The sequence below is a fragment of the Alligator mississippiensis genome, chromosome 1, assembly GCF_030867095.1.
Source record: "Alligator mississippiensis isolate rAllMis1 chromosome 1, rAllMis1, whole genome shotgun sequence".
In the NCBI taxonomy this organism is placed as follows: Eukaryota; Metazoa; Chordata; order Crocodylia; family Alligatoridae; genus Alligator; species Alligator mississippiensis.
In genome coordinates, this window is record NC_081824.1 from 424,581,359 (window position 1) to 424,592,910 (window position 11,552).

General features: G+C 47.1%; 1 protein-coding gene and 1 long non-coding RNA gene across 2 annotated transcripts in view; one reads left to right on the top strand and one right to left on the bottom strand.

Moving 5' to 3' along the window:
* LOC102558934 (NEDD4 binding protein 2 like 2) overlaps positions 1–791 on the top strand; it is an 82,177-nt gene extending 81,386 nt beyond the window's left edge. The window contains exon 10 of the mRNA XM_006263567.4: positions 603–791. Coding sequence (XP_006263629.1) covers positions 603–658 — 56 coding nt within the window. The 3' untranslated portion in view covers positions 659–791. The remainder of the gene's footprint in view (positions 1–602) is intronic.
* Positions 1–11,552, bottom strand: part of LOC106738653 (uncharacterized) — a 30,404-nt gene that overhangs the window by 18,130 nt on the left and 722 nt on the right. The gene's annotated exons all lie outside the window — the stretch shown is intronic.

Genomic DNA, 11,552 nt, shown 5'->3' on the forward strand with positions numbered 1-11,552 from the left:
CAGGGAAGCGCACACAATAAATTGTACTGCTTCAGGATTCCTCAGATTAGAGAGAGCCATCAATTTCTATAAAAATACAGTGGAGGTGCAGAGCGGGGAAGCATATACATGCATTCTGAGGCTTTGCTGTGCCGAGGCTCTGGTGGAACTGTATGTCTCCTGTGATATGTGATCACCATGGATAGCTTCCACTTTAAACTTGTCTCATGTAGTTGTTGTCTTAATTTTTACTTTCTAATGAAGAGAGAGAAGTTTCTTTTCCCTCACTTTGACCTCCAGTTTTCCCATTTTCTTTCCTTTTGGACTTTTCAGGTTTCTCATCTTCCGTATTCTCTACTTCATCTCTTTTCCAGTCTTTCTAAATCCTACCTTGGTTTTCATTTCTCCTTTTGAAGAATTTACAAACTTCTGAGGCTAAGGAGGAAGTGGATCTCTATCAGAGACGAAAGTTGAAAAAAAATCTCTTAATACTATTTTTATTCAGAGAGAGGAATGTAGCAATATTAAGGCAACGTTTACAACTGATAATGCTTCTAACATCTGCACTGATTGATTATAATGATACTTATTATACTCAACATACTTTTTCTTTTGTATTACAGAAATTTCTCATCTTGGCTCTACCATGGAAGGCCCCAGTTTACCATCAAGTATCTGAAATGTAAGGGATAATCTGGGAGAAATACTCAGTTTCAGATGTTGTGCTGAAACCATGGCCCCCAAGAATCCTTATACTTTCTACTCACATGCCACCCATTCTGCTTATAAATAAAGTCAATGTATGATCACTTCTTCTTTGTCAAAGGTCACTTTCAGAAGCCTTCTAAATCCATGCTTTCCTTGTACATCTCTATGTTACAGAAAGACTGAAAGTAAAACTAGTTATTTGGGTCAATTTTTTAGTTTGAAACAGAAAAGCTACAAATTTCTGTACTGACTGATTTCTGTTTTTTTTCTTTCTTTTTTTTAAACAAAACAGACAAACAAGGGTCTATTGTCTATATAAACTGTGTGCTTCAGATTCTTTTGTTTTGTTTGCATCTAATTCACTGGAAACACTTGCTATAAAGCACCAAAAAGTGATAGCTTGCAGGTTACAATGCATGGCTGCTTAGAGAGATAGCTGGTTTCTTCATGGCTCTTGTTTTTGTGGCAAGTTAAGTAATTTGTTGTAAATCTGCCTTCTTTTTTCCTATTTATCCTCCTGCTTCTGTTACTGATATTTTATTCTTTGGTTCTTCAACACAGTATTTAAAGCAAGTTGTCAGCAGTCTTTCTTCCTTGCTCAATAGATGCACAATATTGCCATGTTCATGTTAACTGTGCCTTGAAATCCAGGCTTTTGGTTTTCTTTAGACTAGATTGGTGTATGGGTTTCCTTATAGAAGTGAGTAGAAATCACCTTTGATTTTCATTATGGAGCTGGATCAAAACCCATTTCTGTTGATGGACTTTTGATCAGACCTATGTGGACATTGAGTAGTTATCAGTTTGGTACTTCCATTTATGATTTTTTTTTTTTTTTTTTTTTTTTTTTTTTTGGTCTAAAACCCTCCTGACGACTCATTGAAAAAAATTTAAATAATCTAATCTAAAAAGAATTCTGTTTGGGGTATAACGCTTTTTACTTCACCATTAATTTTCTGGAGTTTTTTTCCCTTCAGTATTTATCATCTAGTTGCTTATTCCCCATCTAAAACCATAATCTGGCTAGTAACATCTCCATTTTTTAAATTATTTTGATATCTGTAATAGATCAGCCATTTTTGTATAGGGAATGAACAGTAAAGACAGATTAACAATTAACATGTATATATGACCACATAAAATTTAGATTCATTAGAAGTATTTTAAAGACATGAAAATTGGAGAGAAATGGGGAAAATGTGTACATAGATCGGGCTAAATTAAACAGGAGATGCATTTGACTCAGTATTTGAGAGGATTTCACAGTTTTTGGAATCATCCGTGTATTTTTAAATTTTCTCTTTGTGGAAGGTATAGGTGTAGTGTCGTTCTCTTGGGCTTATAGCATTTTAGGAGAAAGCACAAAATCATACCACTACAGACAACCCCCGCTTAACGTGGTTTCAGTTAGCGCTGTTTCACTATAGCGCTCAGTGGAATCAGGGTTTCAGCAGGCAGGCGGGCAGGGAGAAGTGGTGGTGGCAGCGAGTGGAAGGTGAGTGGGTGGTAGTGAGTGGGCAGGCAGGCATGAGGGCCCAGGGCAGGACAGCAATAGCATGGGCACAAGCTGGCACATGGTGCTGGAACGAGCAGCTGCAAAAGGGGAGGAGTGTGGGGCCCAAGCCAGTGCCCAGGGCCAGGGCCAGCATGGGGCTGCACCTAGGGGGAGGGGCAGGAGCATGGGGCCTGCACTGGTGTGTGGGGGCCAGTGGAAGGCCCACACCCAGAGCAGGGCGGCAGGAGCGCTGGTGCCTGGGCTGGAGTGGGCAGAGGGGGGTGGGGAGAAGTGGCAGCAACAGAGGTAAGTAGTACAGGGCCCGTGCCAGGGGCAGGGCTGGCTGGGCCGGTGCCCAGAGTGGGGTGGCAGAAGCGCAGGGCCCACATCAGTGCCCAGTGGCAGGGGCCGGTGCCCAGGGCGGGGCAACAGTAGTGCCAGTGCCCAGGAAAGCAAGAGGGGTGGGGCGAGGTGGCAGTAATGAGAAGCAACTAGCAGGGCCCGGGCATGAGTGCGGGACCTGTGCCAGTGCCCAGGGCCAGGACCTGCAGGGGCCCAGAGCGGGGCAGTAGGAGCACGGGCCTGGGCTGGTACATGGGGCTGGAGTGCCAGCAGGTGGGTCAGGGAGTGGGGAGAGGCGGCAGGGGGGCAGGCAGTTGTGTGGGCCGGGGAGCGGTCCGAGGCCCTCGGGGTTTTTTTTCGCGCGGCGGGCTGTGGCCAGCAGCCCGGACACGCCGGGTCGGGGAAGGCAGGCGGCACGCTAGAATTAGGCACGGTTGCTTAGCGGTTGATTTAAGATTATTTTACTTACACCGAAGATGGTCGCGGTGCAGGCAGGAAAACTTGCTTGAGTTGGTTACAGACAGAAAAGAAGAGAGGCGGACTAGAGTTCCTTCCCGTGAACCTTCTAGCCCATCCGGTTGAAGGCTCTAAACACGCGAGCCCGTTGTGTCAACTGAAGAAAGTAACTCGAAGCAAAGAGCTCTGAATACACTCACACGAAGTTTGCTAGGCTCCGTGGAACTTGCGCGCAGGGAAAGGTACGTCGAGGGATCAGGCGGCGACGGGGAGAGGCGAGAGGCTGATCAGACCCCTATAGCCTTCTTGAGGTATACGCTGGGTTCGATAGGCTCCACAGCGCTTAGAGATCTTCACAAGATGTGAAGTTCTCCTCCTCCTCCAGATGGTTGTGGAGTCCTCCCTTGCGGGGTTCTCCTGGGAGTTCTCCAACTTGGGCGGAAACCACTCAAGCCTCTTACATTGCTAGCAAGCCAATCGCTAGCCGCCACGTGGGAATAATTTATAACTGGCCAATAGTGGGACACAAATTTGTATACAAATGGCGGGAACTCCTTGCACCGTGCATTTCTCTTTTGCAATTAAGAAATGCACCCTGCAAAGAAAGCTACAAGTGGCGGGAAATAATTTAGCAGTGCCGAAGCGCACACAAACAAAAATCACACCCTTGGGTTGTGACAGCAGTAACCAATTAATCTCTACTTAGGTTCATTTCTATGGGGAAATGGGTCTCCCTTAGCCTAGTTCTGCTTAATCCTCAGCTTTTCTGGAACCAATTAAGAGCGCTAAGCAGAGGTTGCCTGTACCCATAATGCTGTGGGTTAGAGCTCTCAGTCTTGCCATGAATCTATCTTTAAGCTGGCACTCTCCTACTGGGTGTGTCTGGGCACAGTAAAGAGTGAACCACTTTTCAGGGGTGTTGCAGAAGTGGTCAAATAATGCTGAATGATCAGCACTTCTGCCTAAAGAATGGAATAAATACAAGTATGAGAATGAGGAACCTAGCACACAACAGCTTCACATGAACTTGAGGAAAAAGAGGGGGGGAAATGAGAGGAAAAGTACATAACAGAGAAGGGCAGAGGAGAAGGTGGGTAAGGGCAGTGCTGTGGATTTATAGTAAGCAGTAATAACACACAGAAGTAGGAAGTGTAAAAACAGGCACAGACATGAAGAATGACAATAGAGAGAGAAGGTGAGGAGGAGAAGAAACAGACAGACCAGCAGCTCTAAAGCATAACTATATCTAAACTTTTGCAAACAGCGCAGTAATAACACTTGGTGGATGCACTGTTGTGCTTAAGTATTTTTTTTCTTTGGTGGAAATGTACATTACTGTTACCAGCATGAACTCTCTAGAACAGGGCTCTCCAGCTTTTAAGCTCTTTTTTGGTTGGCAATCCCTCTCAGTCAAGATTTATTGATTGATTGTCTTCCATGATTGATTTATCTGTGGATCCAAAGATAGCTGATAAGGCTGATCGATAGACTGTTGCAACTTGGATATGTTTTTTGGGGAGGGGGTAGATGGGGGTGGACTCGGGATTCTTGATTTGGTCTGCTGTGTGCTGTTCCTGCTGCTTCTGCTTTTCCTTTTCCTGTTGTAAGATTTCAAAGTGCTAAGATCCTTGCAGCAGACTCTTCCTCCATAAGCAGCTGTGGGACACAGCAGTGGAGACTCACCATGGGCATCCCCCCCTGCACACACTGTTGCACCATGCACCTGTGCAGGCCTTTTTTTCCTCCTTTGCATTGTGTGCACAGCTCCAGGCTCACCCTCAACTCCCCCTTCCATGCTTGCCACACTGCCCTGACCCCTGGGCCAGAAGCAGGCATCAAAATCTGGAGGAGGGGTTGGAGACTGGCAACCGGAGCAATGGGGAAGCAGTGACTAGGCAGGAGCCCCGGGGGCAGCAACTTACCCCTTTGAGGGTTGCATGTGGCCAGTGGGCTGCAAGTTGGGCAGCGCTGCTCTCGAAAGTATTATAGTATGCAGGTCATTCCAGTATTCAACACTTTCATAATTTTACCTTAAGTACAAGTGGCATTAGGATAGGGAATGTTTAATTTCAAGAAACCTTTACCCATGCAGTAATATAATGCTTTATTTCCTATTTGTATTAATTTGACAAAGAATTGGAATCTGAGTACATTTACTTTGCATTAAAATCTAATATTGTGAACTGAGTATTCAAATTTCAGAATATTTGAAATAAAGAATTTCAAAACCTCACGGGAGGTTATGAAGATGAAAGACTTTGTGATTTTTTTTTTTTATCAAAGTACTGTCTATTAAAACATATATTTAAAATCCCTTATGTTTTACTAATATTTTCCATCCAGAGGTGGTGCATCCCTCCAGAGGTGGTGCAATCACCTACACTGGAAATCTTTAGGAGGAGACTGGACGGTCACCTCAGTGGGGTCACCTGACCCCAGTTGTCTTTCCTGCCTCGTGCAGGGGGGCTGGACCCGATGATCTTGTGAGGTCCCTTCCAGCCCCTTACAATCAATGAATCAATCAATCTATGAATCTGTTTTTGATAATTGAACTTGAAAGAATATAAGATAAATCATTTAAATCTTTGTATATGCTGGGATGGTTCTTCACTAGACCAAGCTTGGACACTAAAATTAAAATTAATAATTTCCACTTTCTAATGGAGTAATTAAACAATACTGCTATCTTTAGATTGCCAACAACATAGGGGGGAACTAAATGTTTACAGTATAAAAACACTTCTAATATAATTTGGAAGCCATTTTAAACAAAACCTACTGGTAATATTGAGGCAAAATGGACAGAGGTGAAAAATGTTGAGAAAGCAAGAGACTGGTAGGTTGACTAGCACTTTGGTGGTCATTAGTTGGGATGCACCGACTTAAAAAAAAACAAAACAACATTTTGGACCAATATTGATGGCCAATTATGAACAAGCCATATTGGCCAATACTGATCTGATTGTTGATATGCAGCTGGGCAGCTTGGAGAGCAGCATCTGGCTAGTACGTCTGTTGGCGGGGAAGGGGTGGGGGGAGAGAAGGGGCACAGATTGAGGCCCCCCGAGAGGAGAGATGTGTGCCTCCCGGATCAGTGCGCAGGGCATGGGTGGGCTGCCACTGTGGGCTCAGGCTGCGGACAGCTCCTGGTAGCAGGGTTTGGGGTAGGTAGTTTGGGGGGCCATGGGAAGGCTATCGCAAATTTTGGGGTAACTACAGCCCACCTATAGGCCCCCCCACCCCAGCGCTGCTGCCACCTGCCCTGAGCACAGCGACGGACGAAATCCACTGCCTGGAAGAGAGCAGCACTGCCCCCAATCCCAGCCCTCTTTCACTCCATGCCCCCCAGATGAGCTTGTGGCTCCATCCTGCACCCCACCCTGCCATGGCTGGGCAGCAACTGTCTCAGCCCAAGCCCCACTCCCCCTTCACTGCAGGGGCCTTTATCTGTCCCCCCACGCCGCTTCCTTCCTGCTGCTCCTTTTTCCTCCCCCCAACAGATTTACCAGCTGGATGTTGTTTTGCAAGGTGCTGGGCTGGCCGTGTGCATGCTGCGGCTGCATGCATGCATGCGGCATTTACAGGCAACGTTGTCGGCCATATCAACTAAAAGAAGCCGATTGCCAATAATTTCAATTTTCTTTTTATCGATGCCAAAACTATATGGACCAATGTACCATGCACCTCTAGTCATTGAACTCCAATCATTTTTTTTTTCATTATCACATACTTAGTTGAAAAAATCCTTTCAAGTGGAATAGGTTAGGATAATAGAAAATTAGGGTAGGAAGGGACCTCAGGATGTCATCCAGTCCAAACCTCTAATCAAAGCAGGATCCAACTAGATAATCCCAGCCAAGGCTTTGTCTAGTTAGGTCTTAAAAACTTCCAAGGATCGAGACCCTCAACCTCTCTGGGAAACCGGTTCCAGTGCTTTACAGCCCTCTAAATGAGACGGTTTAGGTTAGATATCAGGAAAAAACTTTCCTTGCTGCAACTTGAGACCATTGCTCCTTTTTCTGTCATCTGCTACCACTGAGAACAGTCTAGTTCCATCCTCCTCGGAACCCCCTTCAGGTGGTTAACAGCTGCTATTAAATCCCCCCTCAGTCTTTTCTTCTCCAGACTAAATGGCTAGGGACAGACATTCAAAAACCCTGAGCCTGAATTGATTCAATCTTTGCAGATTAGTCTAACCTGCCTATGCTGAATCAGTAACTGAAACTGTAACTGCACAGACATCCTCTCTGAACTGAAAAAAATGCAGGCAAATGCCTGCAGTGGTTCAGGCTAGAAGCTGGGAGGCACTAGAGCAGACCTCCCTTTCCTTCCACATTGCTGAGCTTAGGGGGTGGGGGGACATGGCCAGGCCCCAGCAGGATGCTCTGATTAGGGAGGTTCCCCACTGTTGGTCAATGAGGGAACCAGGGATTTACACAGCATTTATCACTCTATCAGCAAAACAAAAGGATCTCTTATTAGTTCAAGCTCTTCTTAAGCAACTTGTCCCAAAAAAGGAATGCAGGAACATTACTAGTAGGCCTATGCGAATAGAGAAATATTTGATGCAGATTCGGAGGACAGTGATTTGATTTGGAGATTTGGATCGCTGTCCCAAATCGATTCGGCTGAATCAGTTTCGGAAGGTTTGGCGCTGATTAAGAGAGATTCGGTGATTCGGATCGGCCAGGGAGAGGCAGGCACAGCCGGGCAGCTGCAGGTTCTCCTCTGGCTCCTCCAGCTTTGCCTGCCTCTCCCTGGGTGGGATGAGCCACAGGAGAAGCCCCCATGGCTGCCCTGCCCAGCCCCCACCCAGCCCCAGCCTAGCCATGGGTTAGCAGGGTGCTGTGTGCTTCCTGGGACCTGAGGCCCCTGGGGCTGAGTGCTGCTGGGTTCTAGCTAACACGTGGAGCCACCCCAGCTCCAAGACAGCACAAGTTGCCCTGCTGAGATGTGCTGCACCTGTGCCATGGGGGGGGGCAATCTCTGCCCCCCCCCACTGCCCCACACTGCATGGAGGGGCCTCTGCCACGAGTGTCCAGAGGCCCCAATCGCCGCTGCAGCAGCCGGTGAGTGTGGGGCTTTCTTAAACCTCCGCACTCTCTGGCTCTGGCAGCAGTGATTGGGGCCTCTCAGGGCTCATGGCAGGGCCCCCCTGTGCAGTAGGGGACAGCGGGTATGGCCCCTCTGCTTGGCACCTGCACGGCAGCTGCCCCATGGTGCAGATGCAGCATGGCCTGGCAGGGTGTTGCATGCTGTCTGGGAGCTGGGGCGGCTCCCACATTCACCCGGAGCCCGGCACCGCTCAGCCCCAGTGGCCCCAGCTGCCAGGCAGCGTGCAGCACCTGTGCCATGGGGCAGCTACTGTGCAGGTGCCAAGCAGGGGAGCCATACCCGCTGCCCCCCACTGCCCCGTGCTGCATGGGGAGGCTCTGCTATGAGCCCTCAGAAGCCCCAATCGCTGCTGCCAGAGCCCATGAGTGCGGAGCTGCTGTGGCTTTTTTTTTTTTAATGTGGGGGGGAGGCTGGGCTGGGCAGGGGATAGGGCCAGGCAAGGCAGCCACGGGGTCTTCCCCCATGGCTCATCTGGCTGTGCTTGCCTCTACCCTGGTGGCTGGAGCAGCAGGGGCTATGCCCTCTGCCACTTGCCCAGCCAATGTGGGGGAGGGAGTTGTGATGCAGCCGCGGCTCGCTTCGGGTGGCAGCAGGGCATAACCCCCACTCCCAGTGCTGCCACACCTGCATCCCCCTACCCCCTTCCCCAAGTAACGCACCCCCCTCCCCAGCCCCGACTGGACAGTTTGTCCTAGCCCCAATCCCTCCTTCCCCCTTCTCCCAACCCCAACAGACGTACCAGCTGGAGGTAGCTTTCAGCTGTGTGTTTAATCTATGGCCAAATCTCTGAAGCGGCCAAAGCTTTTCTGAATCGATTTGGATGCTTCAAATCAATTTGGAGCTTTTAATTGGTCTCCCAATTTGATTTGGATTCAAAGATTTGGTCCCTGAATTGGGCCCGAATCTCCTTCGAATTGAATAAGCTACTGAAGCTTAACTACCAGCTATCTATTGATTAGTTCCAAAGAGTCCTAAGCCACTGTGCTGTCTACCTTTGTCCTGTCTACCACAGCATGGACTGTAGCCAGCATGTGGTATGCTAGCTAATGCTGAGAGATGTCTGTGTAAGGTAGAGGGGAGGGGGGGAATCCTTGCTTCAGCAGGGACTGGTGAGGGGGAGAAGGGGAGCAGGAGAATGCTCTGTACATGCAGTCTCTGCCGGAGCTCCAGCCAGGGAGCAGAGGGGAGGGGCCAACTCAGATCTGCACCAGAGAGCCCCGGCTAGCCCAGAGAGCATGCCAAGATGCTGGGGGACTCTGATTCAACTTAAACCAGGAAGGGGTCTGGGACAGACATTGCATAAACCTGTTTGGTCCAAATCAGTTAAGTCTGATACTACATTCAACCAGGTTTATCTCAAACCAGGTTCAGCCATTTTCAAACTGGTTTATGTGCACTGAACATCTGCTCTGTTACAGGTTTAAACCAGTTTCTGATCACTTAAACCCGTTTATGTGTAATGTCTGTCCCGAACCAGTAAGTCCACTTCCCTCAGCCTCTCCTCAGAAGTCATGTGCCCCAGCCCCCTAACCATTGTCATTGCCCTGCATTGGACTCTCTCCAATCGATCTACATCCTTTCTGTAGTGGGGGTGGGGCAGGCAAAACGGGACAGTACTCCAGATGTGGCTTCACCAGTGCTGAATAGAGGGGAATAATCACTTCCCTGGATCTGCTGGCAATGTTTCTACCAATGCAGCCCTGTATACTGTTAGCCTTCTTGGCACCAAAAGCATGCTGTTGGTTCATATTCAGCTTATTGTCCTTTGTAACCCCAGATCCTTTTCTGCAGGTTCTTGCAATTAAGCTGTTGAGCTGTTTCCTTTCCCTTTTTTTTTTTTGTTGTTTTAATTTTTTTCTTACATGTTTTTAAAAATGTGATCGAAGATCCATCCATGTATGTTTAAAAAAAATACAGAAAGGCTGTTACTGATTGTAATCTGTAAAGAATTGGTAACATTATTAATACAAAGCAGCATTGCTTTTTTGAAAATTAAATCTTATCAAATCTCACATGGGTCAGGTTCAGACGTTACACTTTTACCAGTATAAGTGATCAGAAACTGGTCTATACCTATAACAGAAGTTTGGCACACAAAACTAGTCTGTACTGTAACAGAACAGAAGTTCAGTACATATAGACTGGCTTAAAAATGGCAGAACCGACTAAGCTTTGCCCTCCCCCCCCCCCCCCAAAAAAAAAAAAAAAAAAAAAGGATGACTGTGTTCTGTTTGCTACCCATCCATCCCACAGTGTTTACAGAAAACTGTGTAGCAGTTCTGCCTTGGGCTTTTTAAATGGCCATACCTAACCATTATGTTTTATGAGATGATAAGCATGCTGAATAAAAGTAACAGTGGGCACATCCACATTGTTACTTATGGCTGCCTGCAAGTCAATGCCTGAGTGTCTGTATTTACAACCCCTAAGCTCAAACCTAGGACCAGTTTAGCCTGTTTGTGAAAGCTCTGCTGGGCATTACAGCCTGAGGTCAAGTTTCCCAGCCCTCTTCCCCTGAAGCAATTTCATCACTTGTTTTGCAGGCTGAAAATGTACAGGAAATCCAACAAAGGCAAACTCATAGCCTGCCTCTGCATATTTCTTTCTTTCTGTACCTCACTTCCTATTTTTGTTGTCCCTAGTTATAGCCAGGCACAGAAAGAGAAACAAGCAGTAGGCAGACTGACTCTACGGGCTTTGCTTGACAAGCAGGAAATGTGTAGTGGCTGTAAGATAAAGTGGGATGAGGAGCTGTTTAAACACTAGCTTCAGGTTTGGCCAAACTGCACGGTAGACACACTCTGTGTTGACATAAGAGATTAGGTTGAAAGAGGATTTAGACATGGCGTCATCCAACTTTTGGTGCTATCTTGATCTAGTCCTGAGAAGAATTCCTGTCCCTTATGCAATATGTGGCTTACAGAAGCAAATACAATGGGTGCGGGGTGGGGATGGGTGGTGGAAGCAAGCTGGTCAATAGGAAATGCTTGAACTTGCTTCTCAGTTTTCCATCGCTGCTAGAGTTTGACACCTAGATCAGTTCAGTTAACTGATTTTTAGTAAAAGAAAGGGATGCAGTGTTGCTACCCTATTTAATAACCTAGTAGTTGAGCCTCAGAGGTTCCTCTTTGATTTGGAGAAGCAATTTAAACCTGGCCTCCTTAGTGCTAAGCCTTGTTAACCATAGTCTGATCTGGGTTTCTCTTGCTGAAGCTGTTCCACTCTGCTTGTAGTCTCTGTCTCTGGACTAATAACAGTTTTCATAAGCTGGTACTAGGGCAGTCCCAGCTCCAGCAAGTACATTCTTATTTTTATATTAAGTAGAAGAGTTTCAACAGGAGAGACTTGGAGAGACCAGTAGCTCAGGCTCTCTCCTGAGACTCTAAGAATTGGGTTAAAAATTCTGCTTTAAATTGGGTAAAAAGGAGTTGAGCCTGTTTTTTGCCTTTGGGCTGGG